We start from the raw sequence: 25,137 nt of genomic DNA on the forward strand, positions 1-25,137 counted from the left end.
TCCCAGCTCCCTCTGTCCCGGGGAGCTCTGGGCAGGGCAGGCTGCCAGGCTGGGAATGAGCCAACTCTCCTCCAGCAGTGCCGTGGACAGGAGCCCTGGTGTGTCCTGGGGATGCCATCCAAGCTGTGAGCTGCCTCCAGGGGACACTGGGGGACAGGAGTGTCTTTGGCCAGGAGTGGGGCTGAGACTCTTAGAAGGGCTGAGTCACTTTGCTGTGCTCTGGGTCCTTCTGCTCTCAGCTGTGTCAGGCTGATTTTCAGGGGAACACAGAGACTGCCCTCACTCTCAGAAAAAGCAGCTGGGCACAGATGGATCGATAGAGCAGCTCCACTCACCTTTCACTGAGTTCCAGCCAATGCTCTTGCATTGCACAGTTCTCTCTGATCTCCCTGAGCACAGGAGGAAACTCTCTCAAACTTCCTTTCGCCATCACAGTTCCTTAGCCCCGGGACAGGAGATGCTGCCAAGCTCCTCTGCCTATGGAGCACTTTGGGCTGACCAAGTCCAACCCCAGGACTGGCCCCTGTCCCCATTCCCATGACCCCACTGCTGCAGAGCAGAGCTGAATCCTCGATGTCCATGAACAGAGCCCCTGCAAATCACAGCAACGGGACCAGATCCCAGCAGAGCTCCAGGCACGGGGCTGAAGGACGGGCTCTGAGAAAAGGAAAAATGGGTGGCACAGAGCAGCAGGGGCAGGGCTGAGAGAAAGGGCTTGGGCATTGTTCAGTAATGTCTCCACTGACTTGTCACTGTCTCCTCCTTCAACAGGACTCCATGGCCGGAGTGAAGAAATGTTCAACAGCAGCTCCATCAGCCACTTCCTCCAGCTGCCATTGGCACACACGCGGCAGCTGCAGCTCCTGCACTTCTGCCTCTTCCTGGCCATCTCCCTGGCTGCCCTCCTGGCCAACGGCCTCATCATCAGCGCCGTAGCCTGCGGCCACCTCCTGCACAGCCCCATGTTCTTCTTCCTGCTCCACCTGGCCCTCAGCGACCTGGGCTCCATCCTCACCACTGTCCCCAAAGCCATGCACAATTCCCTCTGGGACACCACGAACATCTCCTATGAAGGATGTGCTGCACAGCTGTTTCTGTTTGTATTTTTCATTTCAGCAGAGTTTTCCCTCCTGACCATCATGTGCTACGACCGCTATGTGTCCATCTGCAAACCCCTGCACTACGGGACCCTCCTGGGCAGCAGAATTTGTGCCCACATGGCAGCAGCTGCCTGGGCCAGTGCCTTTCTCACTGCTCTGCTGCACACAGCCAATACATTTTCCCTGCCCCTGTGCCATGGCAATGCCTTGGTCCAATTCTTCTGTGAAATCCCACACATCCTCAAGCTCTCCTGCTCCAAATCCTACCTTAGGGAACTGGGGTTCATTGTATTTTCCATTTGTTTAGGATTTGGCTGTTTTGTGTTCATTGTTTTCTCCTATGTGCAGATCTTCAGGGCTGTGCTGAGGATCCCCTCTGAGCAGGGACGGCACAAAGCCTTTTCCACCTGCCTCCCTCACCTGGCTGTGGTTTCACTGTTCCTCAGCACAGGCACATCTGCCTACCTGAAGCCCCCCTCCATCTCCTCCCCATCCCTGGATCTGGCCCTGTCAGTTCTGTACTCGGTGGTGCCTCCAGCCCTGAACCCCCTCATCTACAGCCTGAGGAACCAGGAGCTCAAGGCTGCAGTGTGGAGACTGATGACTGGAGGATTTCAGAAAGATTAAAGTGCTGGCCAATGTCTACAAATGGGTTGAATTAAAAATCGTCTTTCATATTTATTGTTGGCTTCATTTGGAGGTTCTTTTTCTTTGTTTTACTTTTTTAGTATTATCTACAAATAGTCATGGTTTACGCCATTTTGGTTCTCTCCATCTTCACTGTAGCCACAGACTCTGTCAATGAAGAGCTGTGCTCTTCTTGGCTTTAAACAAAAAAAAAATGTTCTCCCAGCAGAGTTTTCATGGGAGATCCCCCTTTTATTTTCTTCTGTGTGGCTGCAGCAGCAATGTCTGTGTGCAGAGCTGGGGCAGATCAGTGCTGGCACAGCAGCTGTGCCCAGCAGCAGCAGCACTTGGTGTTGCCAGTGCTGCTGCCGTGGCCCTGCCCCGCTGCCCTCCTGGCCCTGCTGTTGCTGTAGGGCCTGAGTGCTCTCGGGGCCGGGCACAGGGCTGGGGGTGGCAGTGCCGGGGCTGCAGCAGGGACAGGCCATGGGCACTGCTGGGGCAGCGCTGACGCCTCAGGCCAGGGCCTGGGGGCTGCAGGCTCCTTGCCCAGGCTCTCTCCACAACACGGCCAGGCCAAGGCTCAGCACAGAAAAGCCCCGTCAGCAGCCCCAGGCTGGCCGTGGGCAGGCTGGGGGCAAACAGCATGGCTGGGGCTCTGCAAGGTCCCTTGGGGAGACGGGAAGGAGCAGCAGAGCAGGGCCTGATCCATCCCCACTGCGCTGGACACCCCAGGGCAGCGTCCCAGAGCGTCCTCGTGCACCTGCCAACAACATCCCCCTCTGCAGCCCTGGCCTCGCCCCCAGCTCACACAGGTGCTGCATCCTTGCAGGCACAGCCACGGCAGCACTGCCTCAGGAGCCCCTGTTTGCACTGCCCAGAGCAGGCGTCAGCACCCCCATGGTGTTGGTGTGGGGAGATGAACCTGAGTGAGCACAAATGCCATCAGCCCCTGGGGCCAGGAAGGTCTGGAGGACAGCAGGGAAACCACTCAGGTTTGTTGTGGCCCCTGAAGTCAGCCAGAAAGATTGTTCCCATGAGCTGGGAGTTTCCTGTGCCACTGCAGACTTTGTTGCTGAGATCCAGGGCTGCCTGGCAGCCACCCCCACACTGCTCTCAGCTTTTATTTTGCTTAACCTTTGCTTTCTTTACTCTTCCCTGGTACAAATTTCTTCCAATTTCCCACCCCTGTTCCCTCCCCTGTAAACAGCCCATCCCTGTTTGCCCTTTCCTCTCTGGCCCCACTTCCAATTTCAGTTCCTTTGCTGGCATGATTGGAACATCCCTTGGGGAGCAGGATCATCCTCCAAGTGCTTCAGGAATTGTCTGCAGGCTCCTGCAGGGCCTCCTGCTGCTCCCTTGCCAGAGGCACCACAGGCCAGGGGGGCACATCTGCCCTGCTGTGTCTGCCTGTGGGGCTCCCTGCTCTGGGCAATGAGGAGGGGCTGCAGAGGCTCTGCAGGACTGACAGGATGGGCTTTGGGGCTGTGAGGAGAAGCTGAGGGACCTGGGCTGCTGCACCTTCTCAAGAGGAGGCCCAGGGCTCATCCTGCAACTGCCCCAAGGGGGGTTTCACAGAATCAGCAAGGTTGGAAAAGGCTTTGGAGATCATCAACTCCAACCTGTGCCCTGACACCACCTTGTCTCCCCTGAGCCTCCTCTTCTCCAGGATAAACAACCCCAGCTCCCTCAGCCACTCCTCACAGGACTTGTGTTCCAGAGCCCTCACCAGCCTTGTTGCCCATCTCTGGACACGCTCCAGGCCCTCCATGTCCTTCCTACATTGGGGGCCCAGAACTGGACACAGCACTCGAGGTGCAGCCTCACCAGTGCCCAGCACAGGGGAAGAATCCCTGCCCTGCTCCTGCTGCCCACACCATTCCTGATCCAGGCCAGGAGCCATTGGCCTTCTTGCCCACCTGCCCACACTGCTGCCTCATGTCCAGCCTGCTGTCCAGCACTGCCCCACGTCCCTTTCTGCCTGCCCACTGTCCAGCCACTCTGTCCCCAGCCTGGAGCACTGCAGGGCTTGTTGTGGCCAAAGTTCAGGACCCAGCCCTTGGTCTTGTTCAGCCTCAGCCTGTTGGATTTGGGCCCTGGATCCAGCCTGTGCAGGGCCCTGTGCAGAGCCCTCCTACCCTGCAGCACATCCACACTCACCCCCAGCTTGGTGTCACCTGCAAATTTGCTGATGCTGGACTCAATCCCCTCATGCAGATCATCAGGGTTTTGTCCCTTCTCCCACCCCAGGGAAAGAGGGGAGACGCAGCGTAGCTCTGTGTGTGTACAACCAAACATTACCTCCCTGTAGTGGTTTCTGATCCCCTTCACAAAATGATTGATTATCTTACACATAAAACCGCATTTTATGCTCTACTAGCTAAACACAATGCCAGAGCCTCTCCAGAGGTGGAACTTTGGGCTAATAATAACTGGTTTAATTTTGAGAGTGTGGTTGATAGAGTACGTTCTTTACAACATGAAACAAAATTTAAACTGGGCAAAAAAAACCCCATACTCTGCTCAGTTCTGGGAGCTTGCCTTACAGCAGCTGTAGAAAACTCGCTTTAAGTGAAGAAGTGAATAAAACACAATAATAGACTCCCTTCAAAATAAAAATGAAATTTTGTAAAATGACAACTATTTACTGAGATGAAAATCATTTCCTACGAGCTGCCTTGGAAGATGAATATTCTAAAAATTTAGAGAATGCTGACTTCCCAAAAAAGGCAGAGGAAAAAGAAACTCCTCACATTAATCAGATTTACCCCCAGAAACAATTAGTGTTAGTAAAAAATTGTGGGGAACACTGGTGCCCTAACACAACACCTCTAGTTAAAACAGAATACAACTCTATTAATGATGAAGATTCAGACCCACATATAACTACTAAAGAAATCCCAGAATCCACCACTGAATTATCTAAGCTAAAAGGAGAGTATTCACCTCTCCCTCACGAGCTGGAGACAGAATGTGTTTCCCAAGTATCTCTCAGCAGTGGAGATCAAATTAAATTGACAGAACAAGAAGTTAGTGGGTACTGGGGACATGGAGTTTTCTTAACAACTGGAGATGAACGTAACCCACGGTCCCTGACTCAGTGCTCAGCTCACTGGGCAGGAGGGATTAGCCCCTTAGAAAGGGGAGACCATTTAACTTTAGTTGGTACTCACCAACAGCCCATGGAAAATATTCACAAAGCTGCCTGCCTGCAAATGATACATGATGACTCTCCAATGCAATTGTCTGTAAAGCCTGAAATTATGATTCCTTTAATGCAAAAGCCTTTGGAATCACTTGAACCTATAGCAATTGTTTTAAGTTCAGTAGAAAAGCTAGACAGATCCCTCGGCAACCCGAGTAAACCAACCGGATCTACAGATTGTGGTTTCAGTCCTTATCCTACCCCCTCCCAGCCCCCAGCCCCTCAATCTAATTCACCTGCCGGTGATCGTAATGTCTGTGTATTGAGTGAAATTGCAGTAGAATTGACCAACTATGTTAAAACTCCTAGTAGTGAAAAACCAGAGAAAAAAAACCAGATCACTAGCCATCAACACTTGTTGCTATTAGATATTAAAAAAGGGGTCCCCAAAGAAAACCCAAATTTGCTGAGGCAACCCCTCCCTAAAAAGTCACAGCAAATTACACACCTTTCTTCTGAGAACCTGGGCAGTGAGCCCAGAAACAATCTAACAAATCCAACCCCCCCCCACCCTCCCCCTCTCAGCACCCAGGCAACAAGCCCAAGCAAAGCCTTCCTTCTCAAGGGAACTGACATTCACCCACCCTTGCCCACCCTGCTTTCGCCCAAGAGTTAGAAAAAATACCCATAGCTGACAATGCAGCTGTTTACCAGTGCATCAATGATATTCTTGTGGGTAGGGATGAAATAGAAGTGGAAGATCCCCAACAGAAAATAATCTCCAACTTAGAAAGCTTTGATCTACAAATTTCCCCTGAAAGTAAAATTTCTGGGAATTTGATGGAAAAGAAGCATGACATGCATGTGATAACCTCCTTCAATCAAATTAAAATGCCAGAATCTACAAAGGAACTGCAACAAGTTTCAGAATTACTAGTGTTTTGCAGAAAACACATCCCTGATTTTGCTATAATTGCCAGACCCCTTTACAGCTTGCTGAGAAAAGGAAAAACTTGGGAATGGGGTGATTCTCATCAGGAGGCTTTAAAATTGTTCATTTTTGAGGCAATTGCCCACCAAACACTTGGTCCTACTTATCATACAGAACCTTTCCAGATGGAATGGGGTTTTTCTTTTTCAGGACTGTCAGTACAATAACCTGTTGTCCTGAGAGTCCCTTGTAAAGTCATTCCAGCTTTTATTCCATATTCAACCCCCCCACCTGACAGGGTGACCGAAAGAGCCTCAGCAGGAGCTGTAAAAAATGTGACAATGAACTTGGATGGCAGCCCAGACAAACCTGCCTCAGTCACTGGAACAGCCCCTCCCTTTTGCCCCAAGCAGTCTCACCTTACTGCAGAAATTGTCCCAGACTGGGCAGAACGTGAAAAGACCAAATGGGCTTCTCACACCCCTTATGGATGGGAGGCTAACAGGTGTTCCAAAATCACTGCTTTTTGCCCGGCAGTTCCAAGCATAAACACACCCTGGATAATTCCTTCATAGTAACTTTTCTGCCTTTGAAGGCAGATTTTATTGCATTTACTTTTCACAGGAGAACTCCAAGGGACATAAAGACCACATAAAACTATGATAAAACTGGTGATATTTTAAAACATTATTGGTGTTATAGGAACAAAATTAAGAATTTTAAATAGTATTAATTTAGAAATATTCATTAATAAATTGGTTGTTACAATTAAGAATTTGAAAACACTTTTTACAGTCGTCCTTATTGGCTTTGGGAACGACTCAGTGGCTATTATCAAACATATTATTAAACTGAGAACTGGTAAATGTAGAATGATTATAAATTGATAATTGATCACAAAACTTTTAGCTATTAGCTGCCTCCAGTTTTAGTTGTGGATGCAGTTAGTTGCTGCCTCAATTATAAAGAAGGCAGTCTCTTTACTGAAATTTGGAAAATATTTTGGGACAATGCCAATAATTTTGAAAGAGATTTTCAATTTTGGTGGAACTTAGTGAATTTTATTTAAAACTTTATTATAAACATAGTCACAGTTTTTGTATTGATCATATGTAATGTTTTAGTATATTTGATATTTTTTTATTATTGTGTTAAGTTTAAATCATGATGGAGCTATTCTCTATCCTTTCCAGTATAGGGAATGGGCCCATCAAACTGATGAGAAATTGCAAACTGTTAATTTAGAATTTTGTATTGTTTGGGAACAACGAAAGTTATTTGTGCTCACTTGACATGGATATTCACAAAGTTATTGACACAGAGTGAATTGCACTAACAGCAAAGTAAGGATCTTTTGATGCATATTTTAAATTGATTGTTGTATTTTGATTTTTTTTGTGATTTGTTTTGATTGATTGAAAGAAAATTGTTTTATTGTAATTATTATTGATTGAAATTGTTTAACTAGAATTGTTTGATTTTCTAATGGTTAATTGAATGTAAACATAATGAGAAACAATTATTAATAACAATTTATTTTGTTTCCTTTTTCCTTGTCCCTTTTTTTTCCTCTTTCCTACTTTTCTTTATCCCTCTACTCTTTTTCCCTATTTTTCCGGGATATGCTACTGACGGCTTGATGAGTCCTGAAGACTTCACAACCGCGCTGCTGAATCAACGGAATTATCTTGACGACAATTGTGAGTCACGGGGTGGTGTGAGAGTCGGGGCCCGAGGGTCCCTGGTTTTGCCTCATGACCTTCGTCAAGGTCCTCTGTCAAGGAAGGGACTGTGTGCAAGGGGCTCGGCCTAACCCACGGTGTGTGTGTGTACCAAGCACTGAACTGCAGGTGTGTCCACCGGACCGGAGCTGGCTCCCATGGGAACTTGTACGAAGACAATGGACGGCTGGACAGCCTGTGCTTACCTGCAACCAGGCCCAGACCTGCTTGTCCCAGACCTGCTCAATCTAAACGGTTGCACCTGGTTCCCAGAGCAACGGGGCTCCTCACAATGACTTTCGGGTGCTCCCTCCCGCTTTTGCCTGTGTTGGCCAGGTGCCCCCTGCTTTTGCCTGTGTTGGCCAGGTGCCCCCGCTTCTGAAATGACAATAAAAGCTTCCCCCTTTGACTCACACTCTGAGATCTCCCCACGGACAGAAGACGGATCCATTGGCCAGACGCCACGCCACAAGGACGCCTCTGCCGTTGGTAGCTATATCCCCCTGCCCCCCTTTCCTCGCTCTGTATCCTATTTTTCATTTCTTATTCCCTCTATCACAAGTGTTGTTGGCACTCAATAAAGGTGCATTTGTTGTATGATTAAACTATTGTCCCCTCGAGTACTTTTTGCACTCTGAGATCCCACGAACTTATCACGATTCCTGCTTGGATCGTGACATAGGTAAAGGTCATAGAGATAAGATGTTTATTGTTGAAACTCAGTCAAGCAAGACTTAGGCATTGTGAAGACCAAATAAAGCAGAATGAGTTAATTGGGAAACCAGCAAGAACCAGGCTCCTGGTTTTGGCCAGGACAAACTGACCTGGGAATTGGCCAAACCTTCACTGGGCCTGCTCAGAAATGGAGAGAGACTTCTTACTTCATCACAAGACCCCTGCCTGCAACCACCAGGAGCCATGGCACCACCCAAGACTAATTATAATATGAACTGCAAGAAGGTGGAGAGTGAGTGGGGAATGGGTGCAGACTAAGTCTAATGGGGAAGTCTAATTTTGTGGGATTTAAGTGTATTTTAACACAGAACCTGTCAAGACCAGGTACAAGAATTGGTGAAAAGATCCCCCATAAAACCCAGGTGGAATAAAAAATACCTGCTTTAGAATTTCAAATGGTAAAGACCTTATTCCCCAGCTCAGTACTAAACCCTTTCTTTGCCTCAGTTTCCAATAACAAGACAGGTTGTCCTAAGGACAAGTGTTCTCCTGAGCTGGTAGATGGGCACAGGGAGAACAAGAGCCTCCCTGCAGTCCAGGAGGAAGCAGCTGGGCACCTGCTGAGCCACTCAGATACTCACAGGTGTCTCTGGGACCAGATGGGATCCATGCTAGGGCCATGAGGGAGCTGCTGGATGAGCTCCCCAAGCTGCTCTCCATCATTTCTCCTCAGTCCTGGCTCAGCAGGGAGGGCCCAGAGGACTGGAGGTGCCAATGGGAGCCCATCCCCAAGAAGGGCTGCAAGGAGGATGTGGGGAACTGCAGGCCTGTCAGCCTGCCCTGGGTGCCCAGCAAGGGGATGGAACAGATCCCCTTGAGAGCCATCCCAGGGCACCCCCAGGATGGCCCAGGGATCAGAGGCAGCCAGCGTGGATTGCAATATCTGCACTGAGGATCTGCAGGAGGGGATTGAGTCCAGCATCAGCAAATTTGCAGGTGACACCAAGCTGGGTGTGAGTGTGGATGTGCTGCAGGGTAGGAGGGCTGTGCACAGGGCCCTGCACAGGCTGGATCCAGGGCCCAAATCCAACGGGGTGAGGCTGAACAAGACCAAGGGCCGGGTCCTGCACTTTGGCCACAACAAGCCCTGCAGTGCTCCAGGCTGGGGACAGAGTGGCTGGACAGTGGGCAGGCAGAAAGGGACGTGGGGCAGTGCTGGACAGCAGGCTGGACATGAGGCAGCAGTGTGGGCAGGTGGGCAAGAAGGCCAATGGCTCCTGGCCTGGATCAGGAATGGTGTGGGCAGCAGGAGCAGGGCAGGGATTCTTCCCCTGTGCTGGGCACTGCTGAGGCTGCACCTCGAGTGCTGTGTCCAGTTCTGGGCCCCCAATTTAGGAAGGACATGGAGGGGCTGGAGTGTGTCCAGAAAAGGGCAACAAGGCTGGTGAGGGGTCTGGAACAGAAGTGCTGTGAGGAGAGGCTGAGGGAGCTGGGGTTGTTTATCCTGGAGAAGAGAAGGCTCAGGGAAGACCTCATCACTGTCTACCACTCCCTGACAGGAGGGTGCAGCCAGGAGTGGGTTGGGGTCTTCTCCCAGGGATTAGGGCTCTTCTCCCAGCCTTAAGATACACCAGGGGGCGTTTAGGCTGGATATTATACAGCATGTTTAGCAAAAAGGGGGTGATTGGGTACTGGAAGGGGCTGCACAGGGAGGTGCTGGAGTCACTGTCCCTGAAGGTGTTTAAGGAAAGACTGGATGTGGCACTTGGTGCCATGGTCTGGGTGAGAAGGTGGTGTTTAGTCACAGGTGTGACTTGCTGATCTCCAAAGGTTTTTCCAACCTGTTTAGTTCTGTGATTCTGTGATGATTGTGACACTGCAGGCCCCCAGGGAAGCCAGGGGCCATTGTGACACTGCAGGGCCTTGTGGAACTAAGAGGATCCCAGTGACACTGCGTACTGAGGGCACCACAGAACAAATATCCCATTGTGACACTGTGGGGCTAAGTGGAACTACAAGGATCCCAGTGACACTGCGTACTGAGGGCACCACAGAACAAATATCCCATTGTGACACTGTGGGGCTAAGTGGAAGCAAGGAGTCCATTGTGACACTCTGCGTCCTCGTAGAGCCATGGAGGTCACTGGGACACTGCAGGGCCTTGTTGAACGATGGGGCCATTGTGCCACTGTGGAACCAAGGAGACCCTGGTGAGACCCTGGGGCCCAATGGAACCAAGGGGCCATTGTGACACTGCAGGGGCTCGTGGAACTGAGGGCAAAATTGTGACACTGTGGTGCCCCGTGGACCCAAGGGTCCCTGATGACACTGCAGGATCTTGTGTAAGCAGGGCTCCATTGTGACACTGCTCCACCAGGGAATCCACTGGGGCACTCCGGGGCCTCTTGGAACCAAGGGACCACTGTGACACTGCAGGGCCTTGTGGAACCATGGAGGCCATTGAGGCAGAGCAGGAGCTCCTGTAATGATGGGGCCATTGTGACACTGCAGGGCCCCATGGAACCAAAGGGCCAGTGTTCCTCTGCAGGGACCCCTAGGATGAAGGAAACCGTTGGGACACCGGGGTGCCCCTGGGGACTAAGAGGCCATGGTGACACTGTGGAACAAAGGAGATCATTGCTGAACTGCCACACCTTATGGAACCAAGGATCCACTGTGACACTGCAGGGCCTTGGGGGACCAAGGATCTAAGAGACTATGTGACACAAAGGGGTCTCATGGAACAAAAGGGATATTGTGACACTGAGAGGCCTCATGGAACCAAGAAGACCATTTTGACACTTTAGAGCCTCAAGGAACCAAGGGACCATTTGAACACTGCAGCACCAAGGAGACCATTGTTACACTGAGGGGCCTCATGGAACCATGGAATTCATTGTATCACTGAGGGGCTTCATGAACCCAAGTGTCTTTTGTGATACTGTGGAACCAAGGGGCCATTGTGGCACTCCAGGGCCTCATGGAACCATGGAGAGCATTGTGGCACTGCAAGGGCTCATGGAGTCACAGAACCCTTGTGACAGAGGGAAGGCAAATGGAACCAAGTGGTCCATTGGACATTGCAGAGCCTCAGGGAACTAAGGGGCCATTACAACACTTCAGGACCTCGAGAAAGCAAAATAATCCTTGTGGCTCTGTGGGCTCTTGTATAACCAAGAGCCAGTGTGGCACTGCAGGGCCTCATGAAACCAAGGGCCATTTAAAAACTGCAAAGCCAGGTAGACCACTGGGTCACCCTGGGGCGTGATTGAACTGATGAGAATATTGTGACACAGTAAAACCTTAGGGAAACAAGGATCCAGTGTGACACTTTGGGGTCTCATGTAACCAGAAGTCCAATTGTGACACTGCAGAGCCAAGGACATCATTATGACATTACAGGGTCTTATGGAACCAAGGGGCCATTGTGACACGATGGGGCATCATGGAACCAAGGGGCTGTTGTGTCACTTTGGAGCCCCATGGAACCAAGGCAACCACTGTGACATGATGGGGGCTCATGGAACCAAAGGGCCGTTGTGACACTGTTGGACTCCATGGACGCGAGGGTCCATTGTGAAACTGCTATGAAAAATCAGAAAAAATAAAAGAAACGGCTTAAGACCAAGGGAGCAGGAAGAAGCAGCATTCTTTATTCAGCCAGGTGCACAAGGGGGAATAGCTCCTCCCAAAGGTGTGCATGCTGAGTTCAGGAAAGTTCCTGCTTACAGACTGTATTTTACATACATAATCAGTGATTGCCACAGAACACACATACAAAGGATAATCATTTCCCTGAAATTGTTACCATGTTTTCCCTCCCCTTCACAGTTGTGTTCTTCATTCCTGGGGGTCTCTTTGGTGGTCCCTGGTGGTTGGTGATGCCAGAGTCCTGACTGCACAATGGACTGTAAAAAGTTGGCACAACTGGAGCTGGTTGCTTTCCATTCTCCTTCTTACACGAGGGGCATTGTGCAGTTCCATGAACCAGTGGGTTTTGAAGAACAAGCATCATCAGGTAGAGATGGTTTTTCATCTGGTAACATCCCCCACTTTGAGGCTTGTGAAGCTTCTCTTCCCTTCAAGCCTTCCTAAGCCTCACATTGGTGTCTTCTGGATTTCAGTCTCCCTCCCATCCCACAGCAGCCCTGCCTTTCCCTCCTCCAGCCTTGGTCTCCAGCAGAGCCATGGAGGCTCTTTGGGCTCTGGACTTTTCCTGCAGCCCCCCAGGGCAGCGGAGCTGTTCCTTTGGCACAGCCAGCCCTGCCCAGCGCAGGCAATGCCCAGCAATTCCCTGTCTGTGCCTGGCCTTGCTGCCAGCACCAGCAGCGGCTGCGGGGCCCCTTTGTGCCGCGCTGGCCCGGCCGTGGTGCCACAGCCCCTGTGCAGGCCCAGGGCAGGACAGGAGCCCTGCGGGTGGGAACAGCCCCTGTGCCGGGGTGCCACAGCAGCCCTGGGGCTCTGTGCCCCACGGCCTCCCTGCTGGGCAGCCTCTGCCAGCTCCTGCACAGCCCAGAGCACCTTTGGGCCTGCACACACAGCCCTGCCCCGGGCTCTGCCGGGCTCTGGGCCAGCAGAGAGGCCGGGCAGGGCTGGCCATGGCCGGGAACAGGCCCTGAGCCCCACAGGACGATGGAGCTGGGGCACCATGACAGCGATTCCTGGTCTATGCTGCACAGATAATTTGGCGTAACAGACACCAACTCGACCAGCCTAGCCCATTCAATGCCTTCCACAGGCACTGGCCCTGCCCCACAAGCCCTGGGCTGAGTCCTGCCCCTGCACGCTCACACAGGCTGAGATGGACACTGATGGTTTCTTTGCATTTTATAGCTCTGCTTCTGTCTCTCTGGCAATTCTGTCTTCAAAGAGCTCCCCAAGGAAAAGATGCATTGAGTCATGGAACAACAGAAGTTGGAAGAGCCCCCTGAGCCCCCTTGGCCTGCGTGCAGCTGGGATGGAGTTCCCTTTGCCCAGAGCAGCCCCTGTCCTGCTGTGCTTGGCTCTCGTGGCTGCAGCAGGGTGCTGTAGCTAGTCTATTAGCAAGACAAAATAAATCTGGTCATAAGAAATCCAATTCGGCTGGCCTGGCTTGTTCTAGAGGCAAGTGCCTGGGTGAACAATAGAAGTCATACAGACACCTCCACCAATCATAGCCAGTCCAGAGAGCAGACATATGGCTAGTCAAGGAGCTGGGCAGGGCTAAGACCCAGACCAATGAGTGTCTAGAACCGGGAGTGTTGAACTTCCTATATAAGGGAGTTCCAAACAATAAAACAAGCTGTTTGTCTCATGATCAAGAGGTGTCGAGTCATGATCTCTGTCTCCCTATAATGACTGTTCACGTTACAGCAGGGTTGGTCCAAGCCCAAGGCTTTGACTGTCCTTGTCACAGTGCTCGCCCCACATAAGGCATCTCTGCAACCCTCCCAACCATTGGGCTGGGGATGGGCAAGTGTTCCTGGGGACACAGGGGTGGGACAGATGGGCTAGACTGACCCAAGGGATCTTCCAATTCGTGTGATGTCATGATCAGCAGGGGAATGAGAGGGACAGGAAGTTCTCTGGATTTTCTGTGTTAATGCATTTGTCTCCCAAAGCAACCACTACATGTACTGAATTCTTGTCTCCTTGTGGTCTTCCTTGCTCCTGCATTTGGCCTTTGCTTTTAAGTCCCTGCAACATTATTCAGCCCCTCACAAGGGCACAGCAGCAGCCACAGCTCACACAGGACTCAGCCCCAGCCATGGGCAAGGGGCCTGGCCAAAGGAAAAGGAAGCTCCCTGTGTGCCCTGCTCTCCTCTGCAGGAGATGCTGAGAGCTCTGCAGCCCCTGCTGCCATCCCATCTGCCCAGGCCAGCACAAGAGCCCCGGCCTTGTGGCCCTCAGGAGCTGCTCCTGCTGCAGGCCCAGGGCCCATCCCAAAGCTGTGGCAGTCAGAAAGCTGTGCCCATTTCTGGTCATTCCTGTTTGGATGAAGATAGTAGAAAAATTTAAACAAGTGGTTGCAGGTTCATTTATTTCACGTAAATACAACGTGAGTCTCCTGGCTTACACAATGTCTCTTGATCACAAAAGAAGGAAGGATAATTTGGTTGAAGGGCATGATTAATAGCATTTCTTTTAATGTAACAAAACAGAAGCAGAAAAAATTGAAAATATATATAAGGGCAGACTTGGCCTTTCATGGTGTGCACTGGGAGCTGCTGACAGAGGAAAGCAGGCTCTGTGGATTCCTTTGGTGGGTTCCCTCTGCTGGAGTCCATGTGCCTACCAAGCCACTCTAGCACTCCCCTCCTTGGCTGGACAGGGGAGAGAAAATACTATGGAAGACAACTTGTATGTTTAGATAAAGGAAATTTCTATAGAAAAAAAACAAAACAAAACAAAACACAAAGTTTTACATGCACTGGTTACGAGAATAAAACCCCAAAATTTTATTCTCTACTTCCCATCAGCAAGTGATATTCAGCCACTTCCCAGGAAGCAGGACTTCATCAGGAGGAGTGGTTGATCAAGAAGAAAGACACTGTAAATAGGGAATGCCCCCTATTCCTCCTCCTTCCTTAGATTTTTTACAGGAACTAATGTCATACGGTCTGGAATATCCCTTTGGTTATTTTGGGTCACTGGCATGGCTGTGTCCCTCCCCAGGACCTTACCCACTCGCAGCCCCTGGATGGAGAGGGGATGCTGAGACACAACACTGATGCTGTGACAGGCCTGCACAGCAGGAGCCAAACCAGGGGTGTGTTTCCAGCTCCTTTCTGTCTCCCAATGCAAAGCACTGGGACGGCTGTTATGGGAAAATGGAAAGCATGAAAAGCATCCAGTCATGGCTTTTCTGAGAGATTCCTTGAGTTCCTGGTTCCTCAGGCTGTAGATGAAGGGGTTCAGGGCAGGAGGCACCACCGAGTAGAGAACTGAAACCACAAAGTCCATTGCTGGGGAGGAGATGGAGGGGGGCTTCAGGTAGACAAATGTGTCAGTGCTGAGGAACAGGGAGACCACAGCCAGGTGAGGGAGGCAGGTGGAAAAGGCTTTGTGCCTTCCCTGCTCAGTGGGGATCCTCAGCACAGCCCTGAAGATCTGCTCATAGGAGAAAACAATGAACACAAAGCACCCAGAAGCTAAACAGAAAGTGACAACGAGAAGCCCAAGTTCCCTGAGGTAGGATTTGGAGCAGGAGAGCTTGAGGATGTGTGGGATTTCACAGAAGAACTGGTCCACAGCATTCCCCTGGCATAGAGGCAGGGAAAATGTATTGGCTGTGTGAAGCAGAGCATTGAGAAAGGCACTGGCCCAGGCAGCTGCTGCCATGTGGGCACAAGCTCTGCTGCCCAGGAGGGTCCCGTAGTGCAGGGGTTTGCAGATGGACACATAGCGGTCGTAGCACATCACGGTGAGAAAGGCAAATTCTGATGCAATGAAAAAAGCAAAGAAAAACACCTGTGCAGCACATCCTTCATAGGAGATGTTCCTGGTGTCCCAGAGGGAATTGTGCATGGCTTTGGGGACAGTGGTGCAGATGGAGCCCAGGTCGCTGAGGGCCAGGTTGAGCAGGAAGAAGAACATGGGGCTGTGCAGGAGGTGGCCGCAGGCTACGGCGCTGATGATGAGGCCGTTGGCCAGGAGGGCAGCCAGGGAGATGGCCAGGAAGAGGCAGAAGTGCAGGAGCTGCAGCTGCCGCGTGTGTGCCAATGGCAGCAGGAGGAAGTGGCTGATGGAGCTGCTGTTGGACATTTCCTCACTCTGGCCATGGGGAGCTGTTCATGGAGAAATGGTCAGTGACAGGTTAGGACAATTTTCTTTCAACAAAATTTTCCCACAGACCCTTCTACTGCAACAGACTGCTCCCCTTTGATTTTCTAGGAGATTTTCCTTCAGCTCCAAGTGAGGTGCCCTGGTTGCTCCTGGCTTAGTGGGACTTCAGGTTCAGGGCACCTACACACAGGGTTTTTATAATTCAGTCTTGCTGTGAACAAGTGAGAGGGGGACAGGGACCTGTCCTCATGTTCCACTTTGAAACACCATTAACACAGAAGGCCTTGTCAGCATCTGCACTCCTGCTGCCAGAGAACAGGAATGGTAAAGTCAGATTAAATGTTCTAGAGCTTTTACAGCTTTTCTTCATCTCCTCTGTGTCTGTTTTTGGATGTCAGAAACTCTCTACATCTGCTGCTGACCTCAGGGAGAACAGAGCGAGGTCCCTGAGGCAAGGTGGTGACTAGAGAGCAGAAAGAGGAGGTCTGTCACCCTGTGCTGTTCCAGGATTCTCTGGGTTTCACCTTTCCCAGACACAGGATGATCACCTTCCCATGTTTCCTTTAAAAACCATCCTGACACTGCTGAGAGCAAATGGATCCACCTCAGTCCACCAAATGTCCATCCTCTTCTCAAGGGCTCAGCCCCACATTTGTACCCAAGGACACGCGGGGCTCATTCCCCCAACCCAACAGCATTTTCTCCATCACAGAACTTCTGTGTCTCACTGTGGGGCTTTCAGATAACACAAAGATGCTACAGGAAAGGTTTACATCCTGGAGGGAAGCTCCCAGCTTGGAAGGAAATCTCAGGGAGACTTCCAAGTGTCCTAATGATGGCATTGGACTGATGGAGATGGAGCTCCTTCCCTGGCTGCATTGACAGCAGTGCCCACAGCCAGGCACTGGGGACAGCGTCACCCTGGGCCAGCTGTGCCCCCTCCCAGAGTCCCCCAGTGCCGGGCAGCTGCTCCCAGCCCTGTGCTCTGCAGAGGGAACTGGGCCCGGGGCTGCAGAGCTGCCCCACGGCTCTGCTGCAGCTCTGCCTGCACAGGAGGGGCTTCACACCTTGGACCCCAGCCCTGAGGGCAGAGGCTTGGCTGGGGGACAGGAGGGAGGGGGTTTGTTCAGAGTGAGGGGCTGCACTGGAGCAGCTCCTATGGAGATCTCTAAACTCTCCCTGCCACAACATTTCTGGGTTTTGTTTTCTCTCATTGCCTGACCTTCTCTCTGCTTCCTGGAGCTTTTCCCCCTGGAGGTGTTTCCCTGTGCCTGATCTCTCCCTGCCAGCACTCACAGACCCCAGATCTCTGGGCACTCTCCATGGCCCTACAGAATCCTGCCTGTTTGCGGGGCACTGGCTGGGGGAAGGTTCTGTTTGCAGCTTGGAGAAAGGACAGGTCAGACTCACCCTGATGGCTCCAGCAAAGGTGACGCTGGTGCTGTCTTTGGGCTGAGGAGATGCTGAAAGCACTTTAGGAAACTCCTGCATAGCACTGGAGGTACAGTTCAGATGCTTATAGACCTTAAACATGCAGAAGATGTGTTTTATTTATCCCTCCCAATCCAAAGGAGTAACAAATTAAAAATAAAAAACAATCAAAAAACCAAAAAACAAAAAACCCCACAAAAAACCAAAAAACAAAAAAAACACACCTCAGTAAATTTTATCTTTAAAAAATTATTGTCTTAGAAATATTCCTAGAGATAACGAAAGCCCTGATCTTGTCCTCCTGCTTACAGCAGAGATAGTCTGAGTTGTACTTACAGAATCCAGAGTCAGTGGGATGTTCCAGCTGGAGGAGATCTCTGCAGGAGCTGCAGCTGCACTGTCCTGCAGCCAGAGGCTTCCAGTGTCAAGGGCTGGGAATGATTCTCCCCCAGTCACTTCTCAGCATCTTCCCAGCCCTGACTGATTGAAGCTCTCTGTGCCTCTGTGCTGTGCCCAGAGTGGCTGCAGGCAGTGCCCTCAGCCCTTCTGGGCTGGGAGAGGAGCTGCTCCTCAGGAGAAATGTCTTTTTAAAGCTTTTCTTGGTTGCCAGGAGCTGCCTCTGTGCAAGGAGCCCAGCCCAGCTCAGCAGCACAGACACAGCACAAGGACTTTAATGAGCCTCTTGAGGTTTGGTGTTGTTTACATGAGACTCAGTCCCTGAGAGAATGTTCAGAAAACATTTCAAGAACTCAAAATTGAATTAAAATACTGAAGTTTCTTGACGTTTAATTGGTCCCACTAAGAGACAAGACTGAGAAAGTGTCTCCAAGTTCTAGTAGGAGCAGAACACTGCAGGAAGTGATGACAGGTGGGGACAAACAAGGCAAAGGTGTCTCTGATGGTAAACAAACCTGGTTGTCTTTCAGGAATGCAAAGGGCCAAGGCCTGAGCCCCAGCCCCTGCCAAGGCAGATCCTGTCCCTCCCTCCTTGCTCAGGGCTCTTCCCAGGCCACTGGGATGTGGGGATGTGCAATGCCAAGGGCAGCACCATGGGGCGGCCCCTGCCAGGCTGCTGAGCAGGGACAAGGAGGCAATGAGGCCCCAGGCCTGCAAGGGTCACTTGTCCCCTCCTGATGCCTCAGGCCCAGGGCCAGCAGCCATGGCCCAAGGGCTGCAGGAGTTGGCTGTGTCAGGGCCTTGCAGCTGCTGCCCATGCCTGTGCCCTGTGCAGCCCAGGCTGTGCTACGGTGTCCATGGCCTGCGCCTCTGTCCCTGCAGGCTGTCGTCATCCCCCGGCTGCCCCACCTGGCTGGCCCCTTCCTTTGCTGACAGCTCTGCGTCCTGCCTGCCTCTGCCTGGGCACACAGAGCCTTGGGCTGCTCCAGACTCCTGCTGGGGGATGTGTTGCACCACAGCCCTGCCCTGGCAGGGAAATTCCTTTCTCCTTGTGTCCGGTCTGGGCCTCCCCAGCTGCCCTTTGCGTTTATTATTTTTTCTCTGGATGATTTCCACTAGGTGAAAAGGATCCACCATCTCTGAAACCACTCTTTAAACACTCTCAAGGCTCTCCTCCACTATCATCAGCCTCCAACCCAAGGAGCACAGAGCTCCATTGTTCCTATAAAGTGGACATGTGCCTGGGGCCTGCAAACCCCACCTTGGGAGTTCTCAGGGCCCTCTCCAAGGTGTTTGAAATTGAAAACATTCTGCTCAGAGTCTTAGAAAATCACCAGAGGACAGGGCCAGCCCAACCTCTGTGTCCTGGCTGCTCTTGTCTGGGAGCAATCCTTGGATATATGGTATTTGGGAGGCCAGATATTAATTTTGGCCATGGTCCCTGGACAAGAAGGTTGGTTCTTTTTAACAGGAGGGAAAGAACAGAGCCCCAGTGTTTCAGGGGCAGATGAGAGGTGACCACCAGAGGCCAAGGCCAGCCAGAGCTTGCAAGGGTTTTTTTTCTGGGATATACCCTTGCATATAGGAAATATTGAAGGAATAGTAGCAGTTTTGGCAATGAGCATCTAAAAAGAGGGACAGTTGTTTTCCATAGCGAGGAAAGCATGGAGCCCCAGGGCTCCAGGAGCTGAGTAGAGGCTGCCCTTGATATTCCAGATCAGCCAGAACTGTCAGGTGGCCCCTGGGAGGCCAAGCCAGCCAGACCTCTCTGTCCTGGTAGCTTTTGTCTGAAAGAAACCTTTGGATATAGGGAATTTTGAAGGTGGAATCCCAATTTCAGCCATTTCTGCATAGATAAGAGTGACAGTTCTTTTCCATAGGAAGAAAAGCTCAGAGCCCAAGTGTTTCAAAGGCAAAAGAGGAGAGAGCTGGCTCCTGGGAGGCCAAGCCAGCCAGACCTGTTTGTCCTGGCAACCTTTGGGAAAGGAGGAGTGCTTCGATATATGGAATTTGGGAGGAGGAATCTCAATTTTGACCACAGACACTTTGAAAAGGACGGTTCATTCCCTTTGGAACGAAAGCACCGAGCCCCAGTGTTTGGAAAGCAGGTGGGAGAGACCCCCAGGTGGCCAAAGGCAGCCAGACCTGTCTGTGCCAGCAGCTTTTGTCTGGGAGCTATCCTTGGATATAGGGAATAATCCTTGGATCAGAGAAATTCTGGAGGCAGAGTCCTGATTTTGGCCATGGGCACCAGGTCCAGATGGATGATGTTTTCCCATAAGAAAGAAACCACATGGTCCCAGTGTCTGAAAGACAGAGGAGAGGTGGGCCCCTGAGTGGCCAAGGCAGTGAGATCTGTCTGTCCTGACAGATTTCATCTGGGAACAACCTTTGCACATCAGGAAATTTAGAGGAGGAATCCCAGTTTTGGCCATGGGCCCCTGGAGGAGAAGGACAGTTCTCTCCCATAGGAAGGAAAGCCCAGAGCCCCAGTGCTCAAGGGGCAGAGGAGGAGCAGCCCTCAACATGTCCAGGTCAGCCCAACCTGTCAGGTGGTCCCCAGGAGGCCCAGCCAGAGCTGTTCCATGTTCCCTTGGTTTTGTGGGACCCCAAAGGGTCACAATGCTCTCCTTGGTTCCATGAGGCCCTGCAGTGTCACAATGTTCCCTTTTGCTTCTGTAATGTCACAATGGCCCCTCGGCTCCACCCACCCTCGCTGTGTCACAGTGGCTCCTCCGTGACACCACGAGCTCCACAAGGTCACCACGGGCCCTTGGTTCCTTGGGAACCCCGAGTTTCACAATGGTCTCCTTGATTCCATGAGGCACCACAGTGTCACAATGGCCCCTTGGTTCCATGAGGTTCCGCAGTGTCACCGTGGTGTCCTTGGAGCCGCATTGTCACAACTGACCCATGGCTCCATGAGGTTCCGCAGTGTCACTGTGGTCGCTGTCAGAGGCTGGATGAGATCGATGTCCCGAGACGCCTTGGGATGCTCGGAATGCCCGTGTGGGGCCAGGGCCGGGCCAGGCCTTGGTCTGTGGTGGGATGGAGCCCTGCCCCCAGCCTGGCTGAGCTGTCAATCACACAGGAGGGGGTGGGGTGAACACACTCAGATTGGCTGAGCTGTCAATCAATCACACAGTTGCAGCTGCCTACCCTGACTCTGATTGGACAAGCAACTGGAAGTCCCACCCAAGGGCGGGCCCATGGAGGCCCAGGGGGTTAAAAGCCGGAGCACGAGGCCAGCCCATGCTCTGATTGCTGCCTTCTCCTGGGGCTCCTCTGTGAGCGACGCTGGAACCCGAGCAGCTGGTACCTGTATGTGTGTCTTTCTACAGATCTGCTGTCTTTGTGTTGTTCTCCATTTCTTCTTCTTCTAATCCTACTTGCCTGGGACATTTTTGGGTTAACCCTTATCATCTTAAGGGTTAAAGGTTTTGAGGTCAAATGGGCTAAGGTAATGAAGTTAATGCTATGATAAGAGTTTCATGTTCAACTGGATGTTGCATTAAACCCTTTGCCAAAGTTCCTTGATTGTCTGTGTTTTGGCAGTAAAATTTTGTGTCACTCTGACCTCCTGGCTCAGTTGGTTACAGCGTGGTGCTCATCACAGAGGTTGTGGGTTCAATCCCTGTGTGGGCCATTCACATTAGAGCTGCACTTGATGATCTTTGTGGGTCCCTTCCTACCAAGAATATTCTTTGCATCTGTGCTTGTTGAGAATATCTGGTTGGTGTTCCTCCTTTGTAGCAAAGGCAAGTAAAGAAGCCTTTGGTTCCCCCCAGCATTTAGGTTTTCTGGGGTGTTACAGCCCTGCAGGCTCACAGTGGCCTCTTGTTTTCATGAGGCCCCACAGAGTCACCCTGGCCCCTTGGTTCCATGGGCCCCAGCAGTGCCGTGATGATCCCTTGGTTCCACAACTTCCCACAGTGTCACCCTGGCCCTTGGTTCCATGAGGATCTGGAGTGTCCCACAGGTTGATGCCATTTGTCCTTGCTGTCCCTGCCATCCCCCTGCCCCACAAACAGCCCCGAGCCACCCGCCAGGGACAGGCCCTGCTGTGCCAGCCTGGGCTCAGGGCTTGGCCTTTCTGCTCCCTGCAGCCAGCCCAGGCCTTGCTCAGCATTGCAGTTCCCTGCTCACAGCCTTGGGCTCCCTGCACTCCTGGCCTCAAGGATCTGCTCTCAGCAGTCCCTGCACAGCTTTGGGCACTGCCTGCCCTCAGTGGGGCCCAGGGATGCTCCAAGGGACTTGGAGTTTTTCTTCTGACTCCTTGAGCAGCTTCTGCAACCTTCTCTCAGTGCCTGAGGGTACTGGAATCAGCAAAAAATGCACTGTGGGGCTCACGTTAAAATACAGAAAACCCTCACGTGCTCTTTGTATTCCTTCAACTGTTTTTGAGTCTCCAAGGCTTGTGCAGCTGATTGCGTCAGTTTGGAGTTCTCTTAAGGAGGAAGATTTCAAATTGAATTTCCTGATTTGTTTTCTCTCTCTCTCTCTCTCTTTTTTTTTTTTTTTTCTTTTCTTTCCCCCAGTTCAGAGAAGAGGTGACTGAAGCCCTGAAGCATTGTTCAGCTGATCTTGATACTGAAGGATGTCTGGGCACAGAGAAGAAGGAGCCCCTTGCAGGCTGACCCTGTTTGGACACCCTGCTCATCACCCCAACCTCACCATGTCTGACATCGCCCACTTGGGACTGACGTACCACAAGAGAAAAAAAATTTTGCATTTTTCTTTAAAAACACAACTTGTTTAATTAGTGACTTAAAACATATTTTTCTTGTTTAAAATACTATTCTAGATTTTATAACTTTTTAATATGTATATTAAAAAATCTTTATTTTTAGAAACAAAAATAGTTATTTGTCATTAGTTCTAAGAACACATTTCCCTTCATTAATTCGTTGACCACTACTGGCTATTGTTTTCTCCCTCTTTATGCTCATTAGTCCTATTTGTAGTCCTTTTGTCATCCTTTTGTATCATTTTGTGAGACTGGGCAAAAGGGGCCACTTCAGGGTCCACAAAGACATTTCTGGGGCACATTTGGGGCAGTTTTGCAGCTGGGGATGGAATTTGGAGAGAACTTGAGGGTCTGGAGGCCACTTGGGGGAGCCGGGTGGGCACTTGCAGGGGCCCTTAGGGATTCTGTCGGACAATTCGGGGTCCGGGGGAGCACTTGGGGCTCCAGGGGGCACTCGGAGGTCAGGGAGGGGAATCTGGGGGCCCTTCGGGGTCCGGGCGGGCACTTGGGGGGCTCTGAGGGGGCTCTCTGGGGCGCGGGGCATGATGGGAGTTGTAGGCGCGGGTAGGACACGGTTGAACGGGGCCGCGGAGCATCACGGGAGTTCAAAGCACAGCGCCAATGGCTCTCAGGGGCGCGGGGCATGCTGGGAGATGAAGTCACGGCTGGAATAGCGCTCTACCGGCGCCGCGGAGCATGCTGGGAGCTGTAGTCCCGGAAGTGGCTCGCACAGGGCGTTGGGGGATCGGGGAAGGCACTTGGGGGACACTTTTGGGTCCGAGCCGCGAGTGCAGGTCCTCAGCAGGGAATGTGCACGGTTCGGGAGCACTTGGGGGAGCTTGGGGAGCTCTAACCGGGCTCTTTAGGGCGCGGGGCACTGCATGAGTTTCCGGCGCGGAACTGTGTTATGAGGGGCTCTGAGGCCGCGGGGGATGACAGGAGATGAATTCCCAGAAGCGGCTCTAACGGGCATCTGTGGGGTTGCAGCATTCAGGGGATCTGGGGACGCTTTTGGGGGGTCACGAACTGGCGCTGAGGGGATCTTACAGATCCTGGAGGGTCTGGGGGACACTGATGGGACACACGGGGGGCGATACCGGGGTTCTGTGGAGCGCGGGGCATGACGGGAGTTATAGGCAAAAAGAAAATGATGGCGCCGACACCAGGCACCGCCTCCGAGGTCCCGATCCCCGGCGCTGATTGGCTGAGAGTGGTGATTGGCAGAAGGCTCGGCAAATGGGCGGAGGCGGGAACAGCCCATTCAACCCCTGCAGTGCCTCCCAGTACAGCCCAGTTAATCTCCAGTATAGCCCAGTACAGCCCCTCCAGTGCCCCTCCAGTACAGCCCAATCCCTCCGAGTACACCTGAGTTCATTCCCATTCCCTTCCAGTTACTCCCAGTGTCGTCAGTAGTGTACCCAATGTCCCCCAATCATCCCCAATTTGTTCCCAGTGTCCCCAGTTTGTTCCAGTATCCCCCAATGCCACTCACAGTATCCCCAGTTCGCCCCAGTATCCCCCAGTATCACTTCCAGTGATTCCTGGTATTTCCCAGTATGTCTCAGGGTACCCCCACAGTCCATCCCAGTCTGCCTAGATTCCCCTTCAGCATTACCCGTCTTCCCTGGTGGTCCCAGTCCTCCCCAGTATAACTCCCAGTTTGATCCAGTGTCTCCCACAGCGTTCCCAGTGTTCCCCAGTATGTCCCAGTCGTCCCCAGTGTTTCCAAGGAAACTGGAACTGCTCACGGTGTCCGTGGCCCCCAAACCCAGCAGTGGGGTCAGTGCAGTGTCCGTGGGCACAGCCCCTTGCAGGGCCCAATGCAGGTTGGGATGATGACCCACCCTCACAGCTGGCCAGTGTCACTTTGTCAGGGACAAAGTCTGATTGATTGTCAGCCATGAAGGGTCTTGATTTTCATCACTCTCATCACTGCCTGCAGTGTTCTGCTCACATTGGAACCTGGGGACACTTTCTCAGTCCTGTTTCTCTGTGGGACCCATTAAAACTTCAAGAAACTTCAGTGTTTCAATTGAACTTTGAGTTCTTGAGAAGTTTTGTGAACTTCTGAAATCTGTCTAATTAAACACAGAAGAATTGAAAACTTTATTTTTTCCCAGGGGCTGGTTTTGTTTGCGTGTTTTGAACAAATGTAAATTTTACTTTTCCAACAAAGTTCTCAGCTGAAGAGCTCAAGGAAGAAGAGGCCTCTGGCAAAGTCAAATTCATCCCCACCCTCCCAGTGGCTGAGGGTCCATCCTCCTCAGGGCAGCAGTGACCAGGAATGGGCACAGCTTTGTGGCTGCCCCAGCTTTGGGCAGGGCCCTGGGCCTGCAGCAGGAGCAGCTCCTGAGGGCCACAAGGCCGGGGCTCTTGTGCTGGCCTGGGCAGATGGGATGGCAGCAAGGGCTGCAGAGCTCTCAGCATCTCGTGCAGAGGAGAGCAGGGCACACAGGGAGCCTCCTTTTCCTTTGGCCAGGCCCTTTGCCCATGGCTGGGGCTGAGTCCTGTGTGAGCTGCAGCTGCTGCTGTGCCCTTGCCAGGGGCTGAGGCCGTGGGGCCCTGCCCAGAGCAGCCTGGCCTGAGCAGAGCTGTGGGGCCAG

At 51.9% G+C, this 25,137-nt stretch overlaps 2 protein-coding genes across 3 annotated transcripts; one reads left to right on the forward strand and one right to left on the reverse strand.

Annotated features, from left to right (window-relative positions):
- Positions 1–794: 794 nt before the first annotated feature.
- LOC134562319 (olfactory receptor 14C36-like) lies at positions 795–1,727 on the forward strand. The gene has a single exon (XM_063419702.1). It carries the CDS (start codon positions 795–797, stop codon positions 1,725–1,727), a length of 933 nt encoding a protein of 310 aa, XP_063275772.1.
- A 12,461-nt stretch (positions 1,728–14,188) lies between these two features.
- On the reverse strand, positions 14,189–18,026 carry LOC134562412 (olfactory receptor 14C36-like). Of its 2 annotated transcripts, XM_063419805.1 has the most exons (3): positions 17,728–18,026; positions 17,371–17,484; positions 14,189–15,962 (listed from the first exon to the last, which is right to left on the reverse strand). In XM_063419805.1, the coding sequence occupies exon 3, from the start codon at positions 15,937–15,939 to the stop codon at positions 14,746–14,748; it is 1,194 nt and encodes a 397-aa protein (XP_063275875.1). In that variant the 5' UTR covers positions 15,940–15,962; positions 17,371–17,484; positions 17,728–18,026; the 3' UTR covers positions 14,189–14,745. The 2 variants fall into 2 exon arrangements, with proteins under 2 accessions (XP_063275875.1, XP_063275874.1); XM_063419804.1 differs by lacking the exon at positions 17,371–17,484.
- Positions 18,027–25,137: the final 7,111 nt, after the last annotated feature.

Source organism: Prinia subflava, chromosome 27, assembly GCF_021018805.1.
Source record: "Prinia subflava isolate CZ2003 ecotype Zambia chromosome 27, Cam_Psub_1.2, whole genome shotgun sequence".
Lineage (NCBI taxonomy): Eukaryota > Metazoa > Chordata > Aves > Passeriformes > Cisticolidae > Prinia > Prinia subflava.